Source organism: Aulonocara sp. 'chitande type north' Nkhata Bay, linkage group LG15 (assembly GCF_057382095.1).
Source record: "Aulonocara sp. 'chitande type north' Nkhata Bay isolate Kocher_YH1m ecotype deep benthic linkage group LG15, A_spYH_male_GT1.1, whole genome shotgun sequence".
NCBI lineage: Eukaryota > Metazoa > Chordata > Actinopteri > Cichliformes > Cichlidae > Aulonocara > Aulonocara sp. 'chitande type north' Nkhata Bay.
The window spans coordinates 9461691-9484843 of record NC_141358.1 but is presented as its reverse complement, the minus strand read 5'-3'; the positions used below and the strand labels follow the sequence as shown (position 1 = coordinate 9484843).

Sequence of the window (23153 nt, the reverse complement as noted above, 5' to 3'; positions counted from 1 at the left end):
TAGACATAAACTCACCAAGCACTTCATCAGCTACAAGTGTTCAGCTACTTATTTACACAAAAATGCTATCAGCCAATCAAATGGCAGCAAGGAAATGTGATTTAAATGACTTTGAAAATGGCATGGTTGCTGTTGCCAGACGGGCTGATGTACTGGAATTTTCCAACACAACCATCTGTGGCATTTACTGAGAATGCACAAAGAGAAAATATCTACCGAGCAATGTTTCTTTGGGGGAAAATGCCTTGTTGATATCAGACATCAGAGGAGAATGACCAGACTGCTTCGAGCTGATAGGAATGCAACAGTAACTCGAATAACCACTTATTACAACCAGCATCTGCAGAAGAGCATCTTTGATCGGACATGATGAACTTTGATGTAGATGGGCTCCAGCAGCAGAAGACCACACAGAGAGCCACTACTGTCAGCGAAAAATAGAAAAATGAGCAACAATTCACACTGACTCACCAAAATTGGACAACAGAAGATCGTCTGGTGTGAGGAATCTCAACTTCTGGTGCAACATTCAGATGATAGGGTCAGAACCACAAAAGCATGGATCTATCCTGCCTTGTATCAGTGGTTTATGCTGCTGGTGGTGGTGTAATGGTATCGGGGATATTTTCTTGGCAGTTTGGAGCCCCTAGCAACAGCTCGCCATTGTTTAAATACCTACCTAAGTATTGTTGCTGACCATGTCCATCTCTTATAACCATATTTCACCTTTGATCAGATGCAGATTAGATGATTAGTTTATCTGTATTTCTTCCCAACCAGTATATTATATCCAGTAATGGTCTGTTGATAGGATTTTATAAATACATTTGTTTCTAAACACAGTCAAACCAATATAAACCTGTTGGTTTATCTTATCCTTCTGTGGAAATAAACTCTGGTAACCAGTAAACACATCCTGATGATCCAATCAGTGAACATATACAACATTCTCAAACCAGATTATGTTTGGTTATTTTGTCCCTTTGTCTTTAGGAATGTAGATGCCTGTGTGTGAAAAGGTCACAAAGATCTGAGTAAAAATCAGAAGTCTGACATCTGACATTCAATGAAATGAATTCCATGTGTTTATTTCAAAAGTTCCTCACTTAAGGCATTTATGAGACACTGCATAAAGACACAAATGGCCACTTGTGGGATGTCATCACTAATCTAAAGGTACAATGCTCCATCATGACACGGCAAGTTGGCGACCTGTCAAACATCTCACTTGCATAAAACGGTCATTCACAAAGAGTAAATCTGAAATCACAGTTATTATTCCCATGGCAAGCAAATAACACACCACACATTCAAAATAAGACTCTATAAAGTATGCACTTCTAGCAGTGTATAAGAGCCACATTAGAAAAAGAAAACAACCAATACACACTCACATGCTTGCTAACAGTGTCATCTTTTTTTTCCTCAAAACAATAAAATAAAATTCACAGTAATCACAAGTGAGGTGATTAAGTGGTTTCCTCTAAAAAAGAAGAACCTTTTGAAAACAGTGAAATCATTTAAATCCGAAATAACTGATATGTCATTGTAATACTAGTGTTTGGGGCAAAAATAATAATAATAATTGAACAGCATGCTCATACATTTCATTTTCACTTGTATTTTTTTAACCTTAATCCAAACTTGGAAATTGCAGCTATGTGTGTAAGATTGTGCTTTTTTATTTTACCGCATACAGACTGAAGATGAACTTTCTACATGATTTTGAGTCCAGTTTTAGAATAAAATTCTATTCTAATCTGTTCTTTACCATAATCTGAGCATTTTAGCACCAAATCAGAGGGATGAGTTAAGTGTTTCAGTACTACTAAATAGCACTTTTATAGTAGTACATCAGTACATCAAACCAAAGGCAGAGCTTGTTGCTGAAAGCAAACAAAGCACAGTATGGCCCGCTCAAGGACTCATCTCTGCTTAAAGCTGCACTGTGTAGTTTGGGAAAAGTAGAAAAACAGAACACATGTCAAAATAACGTCTGTCTCCTAATGATGTAAGATGTGAAAAACACAATCTTGAACATTCAAAGAACTTCATCATGAAAACATTTCAAAGACTACACAGTGCAGCTTTAAAAGTCCAGGCAAATAGTTGCATCAGTTCCATGTAACAAGGAATATTTGGTAGTGTCCTCGTCAGAACGAACAATCAGATATGTATTACAGTGTGAGAGGAATATTTTTACAGTTAGCCTACTGTGTGTTAACATATAGAATTAGACAGGGAGTGGACTTCCACAGAAAAAGAAGTCCTTTAGTCTTGACATGAAAAAACAAAACAAAAAAAGGACTAGAAGACATCAACACATTATCATATTTGTGTGAGATCCTACAAACGAACAATTAGCAGCCTCAGAAGACATCTGACAAAACACTGAAAGACGGACACACACCAAAACAATATAAAGGCTCTGTGGAAATCAAAGGACAACTTGCTGGTAGCTTAGTTTTGCTGAGTTAGAATTTATACAATCTCAAGTTTGTAGCATGAGTGTATTGTCTGACTCCCCTCCCTTGGCATGTACTGCATATCGACCCCTGCTTCCTTTCTGTGAGTTTGAAGCCCAGCTCCCATCCCTTTCCTCACTTCCTGCTCTTCGTTGTTGCCCGTCATCGGCACTTTCACCCAGCCGTCTGTGGCCAGGCCGTGCTTCTTCTGGTGTCTCTTGTAGTTGTCCCAGTGGCCCGTGGTGTAGCCGCACTCTTGACATTTATAGGGCTTCTCCCCGGTGTGCCGGAGCATGTGCCGCTTCAGGTTCATGCTCTGGTTGCAGCTGTAACTGCACACGGCGCACTGGAAGGGCTTGGCGCCAGAGTGCACCCGCTGATGGCGCTTTAGGTTGGCCAGATTCCCGCACGCGTAATCGCACAAATGGCACTTGTAGGGTTTCTCGCCGGTGTGCACTCTGTGGTGTCGCTTGAGGTTGTCGAAGTGTGCTGAGGCGTAATCGCACTGTGGGCACTTGTAGGGTTTCTCGCCGCTGTGAGTTTTCATGTGGCGTGCCAAGTGGTTAGGGTAGTGTGTGAGAAAGGGGCAGGCGGCGCACGTGTAAACCTTGTCACTGCGCTCGCCGGGGCTGTTGGGAGATGACGAGGAGTCTTTAGTCAGCATTTCGAGGGTACACTTGGCACAAATCTGGGCTGAGGAGCCGTCCTCGTCTTCCAGGACGATGCCACAGAGCCGGCAGGTAAAAGGGAAAAGTGACGGTGGGAGGCCGCTCCTGTCTGCTACACCTCCTCTTGATGCTCTGCTTTCGCTGCTGCCTGTCGTATCCAGCAAGGGTGGAGGTTGATGACCCGGAGCTGGATTGGAAGCTGCTATGGGGGGCGGAGATGCTCCCTTTAGGCTATCAAAGGCTGACAGGTAGTCGCTGTTCTGGGCTGCCAAAGTCAGGTTTGACGTTGGCCGTGCAACCTCTGTAACTTCACAATCAGATTAGACAGTTATTAGGCATCAAAGATGATTTAAAGACATCAAAATGAGCTTTCATGCATCAGCACTGAGCAACTAAAGTAAAAAAAATGAGACACACCTTTGCCTGCAGCACCAGAAACCTCTTCTCTCTGCCCGGTCCCTTGCCTCTTCAGACTGTTCTGGCCACTGGTGGGTCGTGACGGTGCGTCCTGCCCCACCCCCACACAGGGTACATGCATGCGCTGGTGCCTCTTGAGGTTGCCGAGAGAGCTGCAGGCAAAAGTGCAGCTGTCACATTTGTAAGGTTTTTCCCCCGTGTGAATGCGAAGGTGTCTCTGGAGGTTCACCAGCTGAGCTGAGGCGTACGTGCACAGCGGGCAGTTAAAAGGCTTCTCCCCATTGTGCGTCTTCATGTGGCGCTTCACGTGGTTGGCGTAACGCGAGGAGAATCCGCAGAGATGACACGAGTGCATTTTAGCCGATTTGTCCTCGGCTGTCAGCGCCTTGTCACCCATCCCATTTCCCACCTCTTCGCAATCAAGCTGCATATTAGAACCTGAGCGGATACCGCTGATGCTTCCAAAAGGTGAGCAGAAGTCCGTACTCTTAGCTTCCCGAGAGGCTTTGCAACATCTAAGGCAGTACGGGCCAACGAGGTCAATGCCAGGTCCCAGAGGTTCATCACGGAGCTGTCCGCAGCCCCTGCAGGACAGGTAAGGAGGGAAACTGGGCTCAGACTGGGTCGCTCTGCCTTCGTCTTCCCTCCCATTGTCCGTCGTGCTGCGCGAGTTGTCCGTTTCACTTTCCATGCTCAGCTGGCTGTAAGCAGAACTCTCATCACCCAGAGGATACACGGAGAAACCGATCTCGGCAGCAACTTCTGTGCAGGGAAGACAAGAGAAATATTTGATTAGGCAGCTCTCAGAGCTGTGCTTACATTTACATTTGCAGCACTGCCTGTATTAATCAGTATGCAACTCTAATTAAACGGGTAATATGACTGAGCTTAAGAAATCTAAGGAAAGAGAAACTACAGAAGAAGAAAAAAGAAGACAGAAAATGAACATAGTACAGTTCTATTCTCAGGTATCTGTTATTAATCTGTATTATTCAGGCATGCTGGCTCAAAAGAGAGCATGACTTTTACAGAAATCCAATTTCATAAGGAATCATGAAATAAACATATAACTAAAAGTTTAAAATATACAGTCTTTGCAAAAAATTGTGAAATACGTCAACATAAAATGCATTATTATTCAGAAAACTTAATCCCTTAAGTTTAGAAATGTGCCGTGACTGAAAGTGTCACAGGAAAAAACGCCAATATAATATGAAACTGACTTTCGTCCTAAAATACGACACGCTCCAATAAACTTATTTCAACATAAAGGGAAAAAAATGAATGAAGTTCTTTTTATACGGCTGGGGATTGATACAAAGGAAGCGTAAGGACATCTGAAGGCACCAACCCACTGTCAACTCACTTAATCACTCAAAATTAATGGACACAATTTAAACACAAACCAGCAATTACTAAAAAGAAGACATGCTCAAACACATCAAACTGAGGGAAGTAGTGAATCTCATGAAAACGCTTCATACTCACAGAGCTGCAAGGTTAAGTGCATTTTAAGATGTTGTAAATATCATCTGAGAATATTCAGACATCAAAGGAAAAAAAGAAAAAGGAGAGAGATATTGTTTCCAGAAGGGCAGAAAGAAAAGCTTCGGGGCAGAGCGCTCTGTGGCTTCGTCTGATACGTCGGAAAGCGAGAAGGCCAGGAGACCACCTTCCGTCAGTGAGGCTGAGACGAAGTGCGAGAGAGGCGAGAGCTGAGGCTGCCCTTTTATCCTGGCCCATGGAAACCCCTCGTGGATGATTACCGAGCCTAATGATAATGATGATGACTATAATGGCGAGGCTGCTGCTTCTGATGATGATGATGATGATAATGATGATGAGGGTAGATGATGAGGGTAGATGATGATGATGATGATGATGATGATGATGAGGGGGGAAACGATAATGGCAGTGGGGTAGTGGGAGCAGAGGCTGCAGCAGATGACGATGATGATGATGATGAATAAATGCCCTTTTATAATGGTGTCCTTGATGGTAATAGTCCTATTTTTATGACCCCATATAATAATGGTGTCTCAGTTCCTTTCTCTACTTTTCCATTTTTCAGATCACTCTGACAAAGAGGCATGCTGGGAAATGTGAGCTGATAGCACCCATTCTCTTACTGATTCATTGTGGGACAACACTTCATTACTGACAAACTGTACAAACCTGTGACCCCGGCACACGGGGAAAAAAAACAGAGGTGGCTGATTCTATTTAATATGCTATTTCCATGTTACGTTTATATAATCAATTGTTTTGAAACAAATCTGCTTCACACTGCTCCGCTGCTGAAATACAGAATAAAGACCAAGATGTGTGATCATCCAGTCCATTTAGTGTTTAATCAGTAGTCTAATTCTATGAAATGTGCACTGAGATCTTTATAAATAATGAATTTTTTAAAAACGACACAAGTAGAAAAGTAAAAGTCACTAAAAGAGCAAAAATTAGAGGATAAATAGATGAGCAGATACAGTGAAGGATGCTGGTGCACAGACAGTTCAGCCTTGTTGCCTTTTGAGAACATGCTAGCATTTCAGCAGAGTACTATCATTGGCTAACAACTGGTGAATGGCACTTTATTAGCCAATGAGCATCCACTGGCTCATCGTCCTTTCTGACTCTAATAATGATCAGAATTTAGAAAATTAACTTATTACTTTAAAGTCATCAAAAAAGCGTTTACTGGGGGTGATACAAGGGATATTTTCCCACAACTTCAATACAAACAGAAGCCTTTTATTACAACCAAAAGAGCACCCCCTGCTGGCCGTTACAAAGAATGCAAGTTTTACGGCATTGGCTTCACTTTTTCGACATGCAAACTACATTCATTTTACATGGTGTCTATCATTAATCACTACGATTTTTCTGAAAGGAAACCAAGGTTTTTATATACTCTGCATGATTTGTTTAATGTACTTTTAACTAACAGTTACGGCAACTCACTACAAAGTTTTTTGTTATGTGGTGGGAGGCTTATATTGTATTGTGCACTATGATCGCTGCTGCTAACCTTTAAATAAAAGCACTGCACATTTTATTTCTACGCTACATTTTATCTGTTTTATACTTATTTTAATGAGGCACCATACAAAATATAAAAGTACTGAGGATGGTAACAATAAAGAGTATTTTGGATCATTGCCGTTTGCATTTTCTTTAACTGAGAAAGCCTTCACGGTTTCATGTTCACGCTCCCAGTGCCGCATCAGACCTTGTTTAAGTTACTAACTTACTATGACTGCCTCTGCTTTGTATTAAACACAGGGGGCTTTTATTGTGAAATCATCACAAGAAATGTGGTTTATTTAAGGTTGAAAAAAAATAATCCAAAAAACAAATACACAGATCGATTTGGAATGAGCCACTAATGCTACAACCCATATTGGCCCCTGTAGGTGTACTGTGCACCATTAGGCCAGTCTAAGGTAATGCCTTTTTTGTTTCTATTTAAAACAACCATCTCAGCAATACTGAGATGAACCTGCACTATACCAACTCCCTGTGCATCATAAAATACCCTGTGGTTACATTATTTTTTTACTTCTTTATTAAATCATCATGAGTTTATTTGGTTGCACTGTGTGCAGATACAGCTGCAGTGATGTTACCAACCACAGAAACCACAGGTATCTACACAACAAGCAGGAATACAACAGTAAGGATTATAAACTTTAGATTTATTCATAAAAAAGGGTTTACAAACCTGAGAACTTTTCCAGGCCTAGAATCTTGTTGTCCTGATCAGGATCATCAAACTCAAGGTCTTGTCCTAGAAGGAAGTCTGTGTCTAAGGGGAGGTTTTCTGGGGCTTCAATGGCTACATCATCTTCAGAATCCACTACAGTCACAGAGAATCAAACATTTAATCACTAATATCACTTCTTTACAATTTAATTATATTTTACATAGATATTTTTCCATTCATACTTTGTTCCATTAGAAAGTTGAGCTGTCTACACTTTTTTATGTAAACATCCCATGACAATCATGATATCTCACTCACTATGAACATGAGCCTAGCCGAAAAAGGTTTATGGTAAGTATCCTGCCTTAAATCAACCAGGGAGTGATATTTCCCTCTTTTCTTTCTTCTCTTCTTTATTATTTGGTTTTGGGGATGCTAGTTTTGAGCATTTATAAAAGCATGATACACTATATTGCCAAAAGTATTCATTCACCTATCCAAATAATTTAATTCAGTTGTTTCAATCACTTCCATGCCCACAGGTGTTTACAATCAACACCTAGGCACGCAAACTCCTTTTACAAACATTTTGTGAAAGAATGGGTCGCTCTCAGGAGCTCAGTGAATTCCAGTGTGATATCGTGATAGGATGCCACCTGTCGTGAAGTTTCCTCGCTAGTAAATATTCCACAGTCAGCTGTTAGTCATATTATAACAAATTGGAAGCAACTGGGATCAACAGCAACAGATGCTGAGGTGCAAAGTGCACAGAGGTTGCTTTTTACAGAGCCAAACATTACAAACCTCCAAACTTCATGTGGCCTTCAGATTAGATCAAAAATGGCTTCAAGGTGTGGGGTTCCATGGCCGACATCACCAAGTGTAATGCAAAGCGGGGGATGCAGTGGTGTAAAGCACGCTAAAGCTTAACTGCTGAGCAGTCGAGACATGTTCTCTGGAGTGACGAATCATGCTTTTCTGTCTGGCAATCCAATGGACGAGTCTGGTATTGGCAGTTACCAGGAGAACGGTACCTGTTAAACTGCGCTGTACCAAGTGTAAAGTTTAGTGGAGGGGGGATTATGGTGTGGGGGTGTTTTTTAGGAGTTCGTCGGCTCCTTAGTTCCAGTGAAAGGAACTCTTAATGCTTAAGCAAACCGAGAACTTTTGGACAATTTCACCCTCCAAACTTTGGGGAACAGTTTGGGGATGGCCCCTTCCTTTTCCAACATGACTACACACCAGTGCACAAAGCAAGCCCCATAAAAACATGGATGAGCAAGTTCGGTGGGGAAGAACTTAAATGGCCTACACGGAGTCCCGACCTCAACCCAATAGAAAACATGAACAGAGAGGCCAGCAAGCCAGGCCTTCCTGTCCAGTGTCTGACCTCACAAATGTGTTTCTGCCACAATTGTCAAAAATTCCCATAAACACTCCTAAACCTTTTAGAAAGTCTATCAGAGGAGTTGAAGCTGTTGCAGCTGCAAAGGGTGGGCCGACATCATATTAAACCCTATGGATTAAGAACGGGATGTCACTAAAGTCCATATGGACGTGAAGACAGGCAATCAAATATTTTTTGGCAATAGAGTGTAGTATCTATTTAAATATGGCTTTAAAAGCCAAAAGCGGAAAATCAGAAATTTTCTACCCCACAACAACAACAAAAATATCTGCAAGCAAACAGATGGAGGTTTTTTTTGTACTACAGTTACAAGTAATGATGTGTGAAATTTTAACTTGTTTTTTTTTTTTTTTTTTTTTTTGATGGAATCCAAACTGCCATCGCACAGCTGTCACTCTTCAGAAAACTAGAATCAGGCCAGTTGTAGGGCATCAAGCTCAACAGCCCATTTTGGTAACTCTCCTGTACCAGCATCTTGCTACCATCTGCTGGTCATTTTTGCATTTGGCACATAAACAATAATGTATGGTAACTGTGTGGGATGATTCTACTTTTACATTTTAAATGAATAGGTGGATAATAAAACATCTCCTTATGGTGTTCTGGTCAAAAACTCCTTTGTCCCACACGCCATCAGACTGTTTAACTCCTCTCTGGAGGGGAGAGGGAGGGGAAACAGGAAACAGGAGGACAAAGGAGGGGGGAACAACTAAGCTGTAGTGCCTCTTCACCTCACTGTACAATACCTTGTGCAATACTTTTTGTAAATAGTCAACAGTGCAATAGACTCAATACTTGAAATGTGCAATTCACTTGTATTTTTATTTTTTATTCCTATTTATTCTATTTATCCCCTTTGTATATTTTATTTATATTTGTCTCTGTATTTATATATATGTGTGTGTGTGTGTGTGTGTGTATATATATATATATATAACAATTCTGTAACTGTAACTTCGGTCGTTGCTGTGCTTTTTTTTGGAAGTCGAATTTCCCAGAGGAACCCACCCGAGGGATTAATAAAGTTCTATCTTATCTTATCTTATCTTATCTTAAATAAATCAAAATACTAGCCTGTGGAAGAAAGCCATGTGAAAGTTAAAAAATGGCAGTATAATTAGGACTGTGCAATTAATCACATTTGAAGTTCAGTTATAATTTTGGCTTCTACCAGCTATCAAATCCATGCCCTCAGGATAAAATAATCATTTTGCTAAAAAAAACAAAGGTAACCTGCAATATCAATTAGAATAACTACTTACGTTATGTTATGTTGTTAAGAGAGGTTAATGCTGGTGGCATTAAGTTTATGTTACAGTTTAAACTCTTTCTAATGCATCCAACTGCTAACATATGGGTTTGTTTCATGCTAATTCAGCTACTGCTCAGAATAAGACAGAGAGGAAACATGCAATTTTCTGCCATTAAATAACTCGAAATATCTTCTTTTAAAAACACAAAATAGCACTACATCAATGGGAGAAGCGACTTCAACATTCACACTACTACTGACATTTGTTCCAGCACCGTCTGTCAGTATGAAACATTTCAATTCCTTAAAAACTCAGAGGTGAGCAATAAAAGAGGATAAATGTAAAAATAAATAAATAATCAAGACACATAGACATAGATTTCATTTAAAATGCTAAAGTTACAGTCAGTGTGGAGGAGGGATGTCAAACTCATTTTACATTGTGGCCCACATGCAATTTACTTTGATATTAAGTGGGCTGGCCCAGTGAAACTATGTAATAAATGTGTAAAATTACAGAAATAAATCTGATAGTTCATTGTCCAGATTGTCTCAAATTATAAAATATAAAGTTCTTGTTAGTTCAGAGCAAATTTCATTGTTTTCTTATGCTTACTGTACAAGAAAACAAATGTAAACCTCCTTCACATTTTCCAAAGCTACCCAGTGGGCCTGACTAGAGTCTTTGCCGGGCTAATCCTTGACACACCTGGTGTGGAGTGACAAATAATTCTAGGACTGTGGCTCAGGTCTGCATCAAGTTCCCAACATTAAAAAACATCTCTGAATACCTACACTTCACTGGCTGTGGATTCTGTTGTTTTTTTCTTGGCATCTTCCAGTCAGCCTCTCTCCTGTTTGCAATGTCCTCTTGCAGACTTCCACAACTATCAGCTCATTCTTGCCTGGAATATTTGGAAAGTAGTTCTCAGCATTTCTACAGATTCAAGTACAACGTTACCATACCACGTTAATCGAGGGATATAACTAAAAACACGTACAAACCTATACAAAATATAATTAACATAACAGGAGAATTCCATTAACATGCAAAAACTAACAGGCCAACTTTCATAAAGTGTGACGAATCATGGGCATAAGAAAACAATAATGGTTTGGATCAGGATTTATTTTTATGTATTTTAATAACACCAGCTGGGGGGACATTACATTGATATTAACATAATCTAAATTAGCACTTTATTCAGTTATGGTGGCATTATCAAATTCTCGTAAAGATAACCAACACTGGCAGGACACTGGTGAATCGGGGTTTGAGCTGGTGCATGTAAACAGTATAAGTAAAGACCACCAAGCTACTTAAACAAAATGGCTAGCCCATTAGCTCTGGTGCTGAAACCCGTCAGAGGAAACCATTCAGTCAGGTAACAAATTAAGTTCAAACATGCCCGTGTGTTGCATGAAGCTGGCCATGTCAGTATACAACAAGAAATGACAGTAAGATCTGAGAAAACTGGCGGCGCACAACCTTACGAGTGTCTAATCAAAGCGCGTCCTCGTCAGCGCGTAGTATGATTGACAAGTGCCATCTTTACTTAGTATTAGCCGGGAGCTAAGCATGGTAACGTTCAGCTAAATTAGCTGGGCAGCTAATGTCAACTTCACTAGTTAGCTTTCGAGCTAACTTACCTAAAAAACGTAAATATTCCTGTCGACTGAGATGGTTGTTACCGTCGGTTAAAACGCCATTAGGTGTCAAGTGTTTTTCCCTAAATGTCCAACGTCTGGAAATCCGCCATTTCTTCATGAGCTGCGGTGACAAAGAAAGGCAATTAATGGTATTTTTCATAACTTAATTGATTTTCTGATTCGCCTGTGATCCAGCGGTAGCAACAACAAAGACACTTCCGGCTTACGTCTTTCAGAATAAAAGCGGCATCTCCGCTTAATAGTAAAACTTATTTCGCCACAAACGCTCGTATATACGGGCCTTTTTTTTTATTTTGCTTGGAAAATAGGATACATGCAAATACATTATATAAGGTAAAGACGGAGCTTTGGAGTCACATTTAAATATGACCACCTTTAGACTTTAATATAACCTGAACTCTCTTGGGCAAACTTTTCTTTAACGTTTCTTCAACTTGTCTTCAGGAATAGCTCCTCAGGCTTCTTTAAGGACATTCAAAGATCTTCATTGGATGTTGGCTGCCTTTTACTCCATTCTGTATCAAGATGATCCCATACTGTTTCAACATTGTTGAGATCTGTAGTAGTAATACTTGCGCACCCTTAATAGCTGCACATCCTCTACAGTGAAAACAACAATATAACAAGGTTTTACAGTTTACAGTACAATTGTAAACACATATATTTAATTTGAGCTGTTTTTATGTAGTAGAAAAACTGAAAAATTCAGTTAATGTGGTCCTTTAGTACTAAGTCCGGAGAATCTTTGCTGGAGACATCCCAGAATATATCCTCATGTGGCATTTTACTTTGATGGTTAAGGTGGTGAGCACTTTTGCCCTTGCATATAAAAAATGCCCCATTGATGTAAAAAGGGATTGAAGAAAAGGTAATAGCATATAATTAATTTATTTTTCATACCTGTGAAACTATTCAGTGACTTCTTGGGTCTTTTTTCATACATTGTCACCACAGAGATACGCCATCCTGTCATTGTAGGAATAAAAAGCTCAGATTTCTTGCAATTTCTAGCCTTCTGTTAACTTGGTGTATTGATAAGATACGAGCTGGAGTGCAATGGCCGTTGTTTTGTACTTTTCAAATTTGAAAAGCTTAATAGCTTGATAGCTTAAGCTATCTCACTTTAAAGCAGTTTTGTCAAAAAACAAAACAAAACAATAATTCACAATATTCATTTGTTTCTAGTTCTTTTTGGTCTGTGATACGTCGATTTACCTTTTACTTTTCTGACATTTTATCAATTTATCTTTATTGTTATTATTAACTTACTGGTCTGGTTAAATTTAAATCTGCAGCACGTAAAACGGTGAAGAGCTTTGAGCCCTCTGCCTTTATTTTGAAAACCCAGGCGCATGCCGGATGTTTTATTCCTTGCGGGATGAATCTTGACTCCACACTCCATTGTAAAGGCTGCACATCTCTCGCCCTTAGACGCTTCCGTTCCGAAAATAATTTCCGGCTGCTGTACCTCAATGGATTATAGTAGTTGTAGTTCTTGTGTATATAGTTGCGACGAGGAGCGTCATGCTTGAATTGTTTTACAGTACTTAAAAAGAAAATTATGTCTGGTTACAAAATGATCACAGATCCTACTTAATACCATAAAGTTAAGTCCACTGGCCAAAGGCTAACAGCTACTATGCGACTGGCATCAAATAGAGCTTTTAGGAATAGTTATGTGACAACTAAAAATTATTGGGAGGTCTGAGGAGGCTAGAAACTGTGCAGTTTGGTGCTCTATCTGTGCAAAGACACACGGATACGCTGTCTGTTACCGATAAAAGCAGTAGTAAAACATTAGGATATAAAGTACAATACAAAGTAGGTCAATCAATCTCTCAGTTTCTCCAGGAAGCTGGATCAAAAGCCTGTAGACTTAAATGGGACTTAAATCTAGGTTAACCGAGAAAAAAAAGAATAGAGAGTACATTTGAGTACTTCCCCATCAACAGAAATTGGAACTTGAAGAAGAATTCGTGTCTGCAGAGTGGGCTGCAAGAAATCCCAGAGAACAAAGAGAGTGTGGTTTCTCTGGAATCAAAAATAGAAACAATCACTCAGTGGACACAACAGTAAGCTGTCATGTGTCACTATAAATGACCAAAACCACATAAACAATCTGCCAGGTTAATTGGGACAAGATGTCAAAACGGGAAAAAAGGAAAAACAAAGAAAAGAAGAGGAAGGAGTCCTGCATGTAGACTGCTTTGGCTTTATATCTGAAACGAGGGAGAATGTTTTTTTGTTTTTTTTATGGGACTGGGCATTTATGAATAGGAGATCCTGGGATTCTGCGTCATGTCATTGGCTCGCATCTCTGCAGTGTGCCTCCCCTCCAGGCCGCCGCACAGAAAAGCCATCAGGCAGCTGCTGTAAGAGGGAAGGCTTTCCTCACTGCGGATCTCCTTTCCCCTGCTCGCCTCTCAACCGGACCGGTCTGGACCACAATACCCACCCCCTCTCTGCAGCTCCGTCGAGCGGACACGGTTTGTGTGAGGCAGTGAAGAGGAGGCGACCTGGGTGGGGAGTGGAGGGAGGTGGGTGTGGGTGTGGGGTGCAGATTTCTGTGCTACTGTTTGGTCCTCAAGGGGGAGGAGCCAGTTGTCGATTCTACGCTTGCGAGGAGAGAAGGCGCCGTGCAGAGAGGTAAGATACCCTTTACGTAATAGAAATTATTGTGCGTTTTATCCGCTGCCCGGACACACTTTCAGATGCGCATTCAGACCCTTTTTATTGGTGTTTTTCACTCGTGGCCGTGTGGGGTACGTGGAGGTGGAGGTGAATACGAATACGTAGGCTGACATGCCACTCCCTGCAATAGCATACTGATGCTCCGGACAAATCCTCATTAAATGATTCAAATATTCTGTCAGCATGCCCAAATAACCCCAATAAGAGTGGTACTTGCGCTCGGCTGCCTTATAATAACCCGCTTTTTTCATTCATATAATTTCCAGATGCACTCCCAAGATGAACCCCGCAGGCCCGTGGTTTATTCTTAAAACGATACTTTATATTATTGAGTAGTTTAAGGTAATTGCGGTATAACTGCATCATTTTTAACAGTGCTTAAACATGTGTGTCAGAGAGTTAACGTGGATTTAGAAGACATGGTCTAACAGTGTTGTAAAATTCTACAACAATAGTATGATGTCTTATCAAACTAAATCCCCTATGCTGCATGCGGTTATTCAATACAGTCGAGTAGACTATAGGTTTTCACAGGTCACTAACACTGTCCGCTACGCGCCGCATGGCACAGAAGCTCAATATTTTGGTCAGGGATGCCGTGGAGCGCTTAAGTGCGCGCGCCAGTGTGTGTCTATGTGTGGGTAGGCTGAGGTCACTCTCATGCCTCTGAAACCCGCATTGCTGATGCGGGCATCTGTCCAGTGGAGGGATATTTAATAGGGTGTATCATCACGCTTCCCTCCACCGAGGCAGAACTCAACATCCGTCTGAAAACTACTATTTATTTCACTCTTTTTATTATTATTATTATTATTTAAAATAGCAACAGCTTATTAACAGGTGTCACATCGTCGAAAACGCCTCCAAAGCGAGAAGATACTGTAATAATGGCTGTGACAGCAAGGTTCATGCAGAGGACAGGATTCTGAAAAAAAAGTACTCTGTTTCTTCCCTGTTTGGCTTTTCAGAGGATGGGAAGCTGCTTTGGGGCAGAATCCTGATTGTGTAATAATCCCATCTGTTAGAGGTGGAGTGGCATAAACAAGTATAAACGCTAACTGTAGGTAATTATTCGTGAAGTCAGAGTTAAGAACAGTGAATTCGTTTTTTTTACAAAGTGTACCTTTGCTCACTTATAAAAAATAGCATGGGGGCATGATTTAAAAACATTGAACTCATGGTTTCACTGTAATTGTATGATGTATGATTGATGACGACATTCTTTTGACCCACAGCAGGTATCTGAAAAGGTCAAATGTCACAGCAATAGATCATTACTCCCTTGAAGTGTTTTATAGTTCTCTATATATCCCTGAGGTGACTCCGTTGTAGTCTGTGTATACATTAATGAAGCACATTTGGGATAAACATAAAACATTTTGAGTATTTTAAACCATATCTAGACATTTTACTCAGGTAATTTCTTATTGTGCTTTAATAAATTTGGGGAACTCACAAGAAAATGGTCAAAACAAGAAGCAGCAGATATCGATTTTCTTTTTTTCAGAAAGGCCGCATCCCAGATGGCCTGCATCACTACTAACAGTATCAGTTTGTGTGACCTTCCCTGCCAGTTTGCAACACAGACTTTCTGATAAAAAGTCTCAAAGTCAAAAACATCTGACATCATCACAACTTTTCTTTTAATCTTTGTAAAGCTCCTCTGAAACTGCAGAGGACAAATGGGATGACCTTTTATGCATGTATCAGTAAAACAGCCTTGCCAACTTTGCTCACGTGTGCTTTCTGTGGGAAACTGTGTGAGTGTGTGTCACTCTTTTTGGTCACAGTAAAGGCGGTGTGAATCAGCATGCTGATTCATGTCAGAGGATAACAATACAAGACTCCTGCACATGCCTTAGTATGTTATGTAATAATGTCCAGTGATACTGTGCCCGAGGGATCTGTTTTCTTTCGCCTCTTTGAAATAAATAAAAAATCAGTGTTTGCTGCTGTGAATTAAGACTAAAATGAGGGTTTTAAGCTTTTGTTTTGCGTTGACAGGACATGAAAGGAGGGCAGTTTCACAGTATTACTTCCTTTGGCTTGCTAAAAAAGGAAGTTGTGAGGAGTTTAAACAGGTTACAAGGTGACATCTTGTTTAAATCATCTTAAGATCCTAGCTCCTTTTCACCCATTCCTCACAGCTCAAATATACACAGGTGATGGTATGATTTTATGGATGAAGAAAAAGAAATGGGCTGAAAAGTTCGATTTGGAAGTAATTACTTTCTTAGAAACTTTCATGGATTACAGAGAATTTTTCGTTTAGAACCGAAATTGGTTATTTTTCTTCTGAAAATATTATATATATAGATTAACTCCAATGGGAGTCAATTCATTGTGATTTGTTTGTACCCTGAGCTCTGAGAAAATTATAGTGGGTTGTGCTTTGAACTTGTAGCGCCTAAGCACTCAGATGGATTAAGTAAACACATAACAGCAGGTTATGGTTCACATTTTCTGGTTTCGCTCATACTTTGTGGTGTGAAGATTCTAAACCTTTAATGGTACTGACAGATTTTGAGATTTCAGCATGTTATTTATTTCAAAAAGATTCATAATAGATTCCATTCTTTTGTTAGTTATTGGCATTATTCACACAGTCTCTTTGAACTTTGAATCCCAAATGTGTGATTCACAACTTGGTTGTCATCGTATAAACTCACTGACTAATTCTCGTGACTATATTTATTCTGTTCATTAACTATATTACGTACAGTATAAAGACCTGATTTGAAAATGGTATAAATGAAAGGTGGTTTATGCTATGAATTTGTTATGAGTTATGAAGTATGAATAAGTAATTAATATTATATGCTAAATAATAATAATAATGACTAAAAATGAATGTCACTTAAGATTAATATTATCACACCGAAGAGCCTGCTAATGCGATTTACTAACAAATGGTAATCCGCTTACACTCTAGGTATAACGGAAACCCATGCCATGAAGCCCCCAATGCACAGTTTCTGTGCTGATGTTAATACGTTGGAGGATATCCTCTTAGAGCAGCATGTGAAAGCTAGAGGAGCCGCACCCTGCCGGCCGTGAAAACAGTGCAGGTTATAGATACTTCAGCTTCACAAACTTTCTAATGCCAATTCTCTAAAGCCTAAGCTAAAACACAGTTAATTGAAAATTAATTGATTCAGCTAATGGGGCCTTGTCTTTCTTTTGTTCCCATAATACATGTAATAGAGACAACATGTTAATAATACCTGGACCAAAGAGAGAGTGTGTGCTCACTCTTTATGGACAGCATCTCTGTGTTAACTGTTGTTGTCCTGAGTTTTCTGAGAGATGACAGCAGGGCTCTTCTCTCTCTTCTTGTCTCACAATATATATAGAGATGGATTGTTGATTCATTTATTAGGAGAGATGCGCAGCTTGGCAAAAAAGTGCTTGAGTGTATTGTCAGTAGCCAGAGACTGCAACTGCAGTGGTTTTGGAGTTTTGTGAATATCTCACCATGGTAACAGCACCACATCACTCATTTCTGTTATCTAATTATTCCACTTGAAATATTTAAAATGAATAATTTGTTAACTAACTATATCTCTTTAGAGTATATGTAGATATAGTATGTATGTTATAAACTATGTGTGGCATGCGTTACATAAGGTCAAAGTTGTGTTTGTGTGTGTGACAGTGTCACGGTCACATTCATATGCTTGTTCTGATACACTGGAACCATGTGATTCCTGATTTGAAGATGTTCTTGAATGAAATTTCTCCCATTATCTTGTTGTGTATCATGTAATGCGCATTTCCCTAACGTGAACCTCATGAAGTTATTATTATCATGCTTATCTGTCCGATTTTGATGGTATTGTTGACATTGAGCTGATCCGAAAAGCAGTTTGTACTAATTCTGACCCTGTTCTAGCAACTGATCATGGAAAACAGATAGCATCTTCTTGGCCATTTCATCTGTGTATCCACATAATTAGGTTACGTATATATATGATGATGTGGGTAAATGTAAGTGTGTGCATGTGCATGTCAGTATTTTCAGTTGATGGGAGATCTGTTTCTAAATCATGATGCATTACAGTTGAAGGATGCTCTGTAGTTTGGAAAGCTGGACTGCAGCAGATATTTAATTAAAAGAACATAAGCAAGCAAGAGAAACAAGAGAAAAAAAAGAACCAAGATACCCAGAAGGATTGCAGCTCAGTGGTGACTTAAGTTTAAGGCACTTAGTTGAGAGACTCATGCAATATTCAAACTGCCTTTCTTGAATGTTCAGCCATAACTAGACTGAAAATCTTCTTGGTAGTTCTGCTAACTTGGGATGACCCTCATCCTAATAACCTGGAGCTCAAAAATCCTTGCCAGGTCCGACAGCAGCATGAATCAGCACTAAGTTACATTTAGTCATTTGGAGCCAAAACCCAGCAAACTTTACAGACACTTAGCAGAGAATTACAATCACTATATATATAATATATATAGTATATAGTAGTATAGTATATAAAGTCTTATCTTAACTTATCTTATCTTATCTTATCTTATCTTATCTTATCTTAATGCAAAAAAGAGTTAAACATATAAGTAGGTAAATTATTCTAGTAAAACATCAGAAATTGTACTTCAATGAATCCATAAAGAAATCCAGTATGTGGTTTTAGGCTGTAATCTAGTCAATTAGATTTTGAGATGTTCTGTTTCTTGTTGCTATAATGTTCTGTACAATCTGATCTCAAATGAGCAGTCTCTACAAAGGCACTGCCTGCTTATCTCTTCATTTTTACTTCATTTCCTCACAGTGACAACTTATCTAAGTCGTTAGGCAGCGAATTGTGTTGTCTAATTGCTTGGCAATCTGTCTCATAGTGTAGAGCAACAAACCCACCGAGCTATGCTTTAAAAACACTCAATACTACATGCATCAGTTTGCCGGCGTGCGCTTGAGTGTCTTCATTTGCATAATTATATGTACGTGAGCATATAAGCACGTGCGCTTTTGATGTTTTCATCTGTGGGAATTATTTCTATAATTAAACAGCAGCTCAGTGGTGTGTTCATCACAGAGGTTGGTGCTTTGGTGAAGGTCAGTCCCCACAGAATACGGATGATGGGGAAATTCAAGTGGATGCACATTTGGGATGCTATATTAGGATAGAACTGTGTTACTAGACTCTGGACATAGCTGGATATAGAAATGATGAGCTGGTTGCTGCTTTGTTTTCCACTGGATTGCTTTACTTAAATATTTATTTTAGAGCAAACAAAGGCATCCATGTGAAATCCAAGCCATTAGAGGACCAGTAGTAAAGATGTTTTTAAATAAATGTGTCGAAAGTAAAGATTTTGTACCTCTGAACTCCAAATTCTTTAAACTGGTGGGTTTTGAGGAAAGGATAGTTAATTTGAAATACAAAACACCCTGGTGGTTCTTGATCTGAAGCTTTTCCTAATGATTTTGAAAAAGATTTTTGAAAAAGTACCATCATATTTAGTATCTTTTTTGGGTTCTTCAAGGGAATTCCCAAGGCAGTAAGCAATCTGGAAGACTTGGGTGGACACTAGCTGTAACTGTGTCAAATGTGAGTATGTTTACAGACAACTCTAAACAACATTCGTAGTTCTTATTGGAATATCGGTTCCAACAATTATCATCTACACTGACCAGCCACTTTTTTCTGTAGACCTTGCTAGTACCAGGTTGGATCCCCTTTTGCCTTCAGAAGTGCTTTAATGGATTGAACAAGGTCCTGAAAACATTCCTCAGAGATTTTGGTCCATAGCATTACACTGTCTGTGGATTTGTTGGCTTCACATTCAAAACGAATCTTGAGATCTGATGACTGTGGAGGCCATTTGAGTGCAGTAAATTCCTTGTCATAATTAAGAAACCAGTTTGGGATGATTTGAGTTTTGTGACACGATGTGTTATCCTGCTGGAAGATCAGAAGAGGGGTACACTATGGTCATATATATCTAAAATATTAACGTGACTCTTCAGTAAATAATTTCCCCCAGGGATCAATAAAGTATTCTGATTCTGATTCTGATTCTGATTCAGTATATGGAGAATACTTTCAAAGGGCAAGAATGTTGGTTCTTTACCCTTAAATTACCATATACAGTAATGATCTAAAAAGGGTATTCTGTTCATGTTGATTTAACACGAATGAAATAAAGGTATAGCCCTAACTCTGGTCTCAGACAGGGAGAGAGCAGTTTAGGTACTTCAGTGTATCAGAAATGCAGATCCTTTGTATATCTCTGTTTAAAGAATGATGAAGCTTATAATATCTGCAGAATTACCTCAACTCCTGTAGTCATTGAATTTGATTTAATAATAACGATAAGGCAAGCAAAGAGATAGATAGATTTCATACATTTTACTGTTTTCCACAACTAAAAAAATACTAAAAGCAGCACTGGGGAGCTTGAAATAGATGATCTATAATCATATCACATTTCAGTCCATATTCCTTGGTCTGATTTGATGTAGTTGCATGGAGACAGCTATTTTAATTGGTCTGGGGTTTCATGAATCACCTCATGCTCCCTTTGCTCTCTGGGGCTGATTATAAAAGCTTGCTGCTGCCTAATGGATGCAGAATGAGTTGTCTGTGGTGTCTGTCACCGCCTCTCTACTGCTTCACCCTCCTGTCTCCCCCAGTCCTTTTTGTCTGATCAGTCACAAGTTTCACATCTTTCTGCTCTTTGTGTCTCATAGCAATGGCCTCACTGCTTGTCTGGGCTATATGACAAACGGGCCATGGTGCAGACAACACCCTTCCATGTGTTTGCATTTTTAAATGTATCTCATACAGAGATTCGAGAGTAAAAATGACACACCCTATGTTTGAAATAGCTGTTTGTCCAACACTATTGATGATCAGTTTTTTAAATCAGATCTCTGTAATGCGTTTGATTGATTGAAATTACATTCAGTCTCATGCCTGATTAGCACTCCACCATTTATAATACTGGTGTTATGTTATTATTAGTATTTTAAACAGGATGTCTCATGGACTCAAGATCGCTTTTCAAGAGAGACCTGTGTACAAATGACATCTACAGATTAAGAGTACACAGACTAGTAGACAGGCAGAAAATTCAAGGACACATTATAGGCGTTCAGAAATTAAGAAAAGCATGTGCAAGGACAGTTGCATACAGTTTAACATATTTTAAAAAGCTGCTATGAAATCACAGAATGTAGCTTTGCAGTCTTTTGTAGTCTTTCCATTTGTTCTTTTCCAAGTTTAATGTCAGTAAGAGGCACAGCTAATCTTAAAATGTCCAAGGACCTGTCATTGTATCCATATAAACTATCACTACAATAATAATCAAGCTCAGACAAAATTGTACCTAATACAACAGTTAATGAGAACCAATATTTGCTTTTTGTATTTGTATTTGTATTTTATATGACACTGGAGAGTTTTAATATGGACTGTATGGTGGATACTGACCTTGGTGACCTTGTGAATAGTTTTCAGTTGGTTTTATCAGAATGAAAAACAAGCTTATGTTTCATAAGATAATTTTGAAATGCAAACTTTGGATTTTTCAATAGCCCGATCAACAAGGACCCAGTGGTATATAAGATGGTGTCATCTGCATAAAAATAGGTTTCAAGATTTAGGAGGTGTAGATTATACTGTAGAAGGTGAATAAAAGACATCTAGCAATGAAAACCTGTGGAATGCCTGTAGTAATGACAGGGAGACTTGACCTGAAATCTTTGGAGACTGCTGATAGAAAGATTGTCATAAAACCATTTAATAGACTGTCATCTAAACTAATTGTAACCGATTGTATCAAAGGGGGAAATTAACCATAGAAACTAAAACCATGTTTCTGTTTCAGGTCAGACATGCTGGCTTCTGCTATAAAGTTGGGATTTTAACATTGAAGTTTAAGAGGATTGACTTTAGGAGACTTGCATCAGATTGAAACTCTTTCATTGTGTAAAACAATTTTTTAGAAGCTATGACTAGATATTCTTAATTTATTTCTTATTGTAATGTTATTTTTAGAAAATTGATATCCAGTGAACCAAAATGCACATCCAAAGGTCTGTAGTTCTTGCTGTGTATTATAGTCATTACTTACTTGTGTTTCCAGGTTGAAGGACTGCTAACAGTGGAGAAAAAGCCTAAAATGATGAACAACAGTCGACCAGTTCAGGACTAATTCAGACTTCTGTGTGGGTGGAGGAGGAAGACTGAAGAGAGACAAAGTAAACCACATGATCAGGCCTCGGAAAGGCTCCAAAACGGTGATGTTCCCCTCAGGCAGGGATTACCTCCTCCCCGTCGTCTCTCTCTCCATCTCACCCACTCACCCTCCCTCATACAACAGAGCAGCCGTCCAGCTCCAAGACTCTGAGCCGTGAGAGCGCACTGTGCTCGCCCACCCGCGCACAAACACACACGTACTCTAACATCGCTTTTGCATCCTGCTCATGGTCGTTGGCCTGTTCTCCTCAGCTGCTGCTCCCGCTCTAGTTCTAGACCATGAAGAGGCCCAAGCAGCAGACTGGGCCCTTGAGCTTCTTAAATTTCTTCAGCCGAAAGCCCAAATCAGAGCCAAGGGCGGAGAGGCCTGTGGAAGCCTGTCCCAAAGAGGAGGTGGCCATTACCCTGACCCCAAGCGAGCATCCAGAACAGGTAAGATTGATGCTTCGTCTGCTTGGAGTGAGCGTAAGCAATGAAGGAGTTCTTTATTTGGGTTTATACAAGTTTTGGTAGAGTATGGTAGAGTATTATGGCATATATGTATACCATTTTGAAATTTGTGTTTATTTTTGAAATTTGTAGCTCATACAGGATCATTATCCTTGCATCAGTCAGAAGATGAAAATGTCTCACAGAAAATGTCGAAAGAAAAGCAACAAAGCTATTGATCATTA

At 39.5% G+C, this 23153-nt stretch overlaps 2 protein-coding genes across 7 annotated transcripts in view; one reads left to right on the top strand and one right to left on the bottom strand.

The window, feature by feature from the left end:
* Positions 1–1046: 1046 nt before the first annotated feature.
* On the bottom strand, positions 1047–12098 carry znf513a (zinc finger protein 513a). 3 transcript variants are annotated; one of them, XM_086263895.1, is made up of 6 exons: positions 11974–12098; positions 11561–11681; positions 10706–10815; positions 7269–7403; positions 3551–4312; positions 1047–3440 (listed from the first exon to the last, which is right to left on the bottom strand). In XM_086263895.1, exons 3-6 carry the CDS (start codon positions 10743–10745, stop codon positions 2482–2484), a joined length of 1896 nt encoding a protein of 631 aa, XP_086120021.1. In that variant the 5' UTR covers positions 10746–10815; positions 11561–11681; positions 11974–12098; the 3' UTR covers positions 1047–2481. The 3 variants fall into 3 exon arrangements, with proteins under 3 accessions (XP_086120021.1, XP_086120022.1, XP_086120023.1); XM_086263896.1 differs by lacking the exon at positions 11974–12098 and having other exon boundaries at positions 10706–10847; positions 11561–11775; XM_086263897.1 differs by lacking the exon at positions 11974–12098 and having other exon boundaries at positions 1047–3434; positions 11561–11775.
* Positions 11244–23153, top strand: part of LOC147312489 (E3 ubiquitin-protein ligase RNF19A) — a 28076-nt gene continuing 16166 nt past the window's right edge. For 2 of the 4 annotated variants that reach the window (XM_086263894.1, XM_086263891.1), the window contains exons 1-2: positions 14134–14227; positions 22367–22911. In XM_086263894.1, the coding sequence (XP_086120020.1) occupies positions 22759–22911 (153 nt within the window). In that variant the 5' untranslated portion in view covers positions 14134–14227; positions 22367–22758. Of the gene's footprint in view, positions 11296–11505; positions 11710–14133; positions 14228–22366; positions 22912–23153 lie in introns of those variants that run through there. The other 2 variants (XM_086263892.1, XM_086263893.1) reach the window with 2 other exon arrangements.

Bases quoted from the DNA above. Each gene is read 5' to 3' on its own strand.
- znf513a (XM_086263895.1), bottom strand. From the start codon at position 10,745: ATGCCAAGAAAAAAACAACAGAATCCACAGCCAGTGAAGT. The intron at 7,404-10,705 runs GTAGGTATTCAG...CTGTGACTGTAG, and splicing joins GAATCCACAGCCAGTGAAGT to TGGATTCTGAAGATGATGTA. The intron at 4,313-7,268 runs GTTTGTAAACCC...TTCCCTGCACAG, and splicing joins AGGCCTGGAAAAGTTCTCAG to AAGTTGCTGCCGAGATCGGT.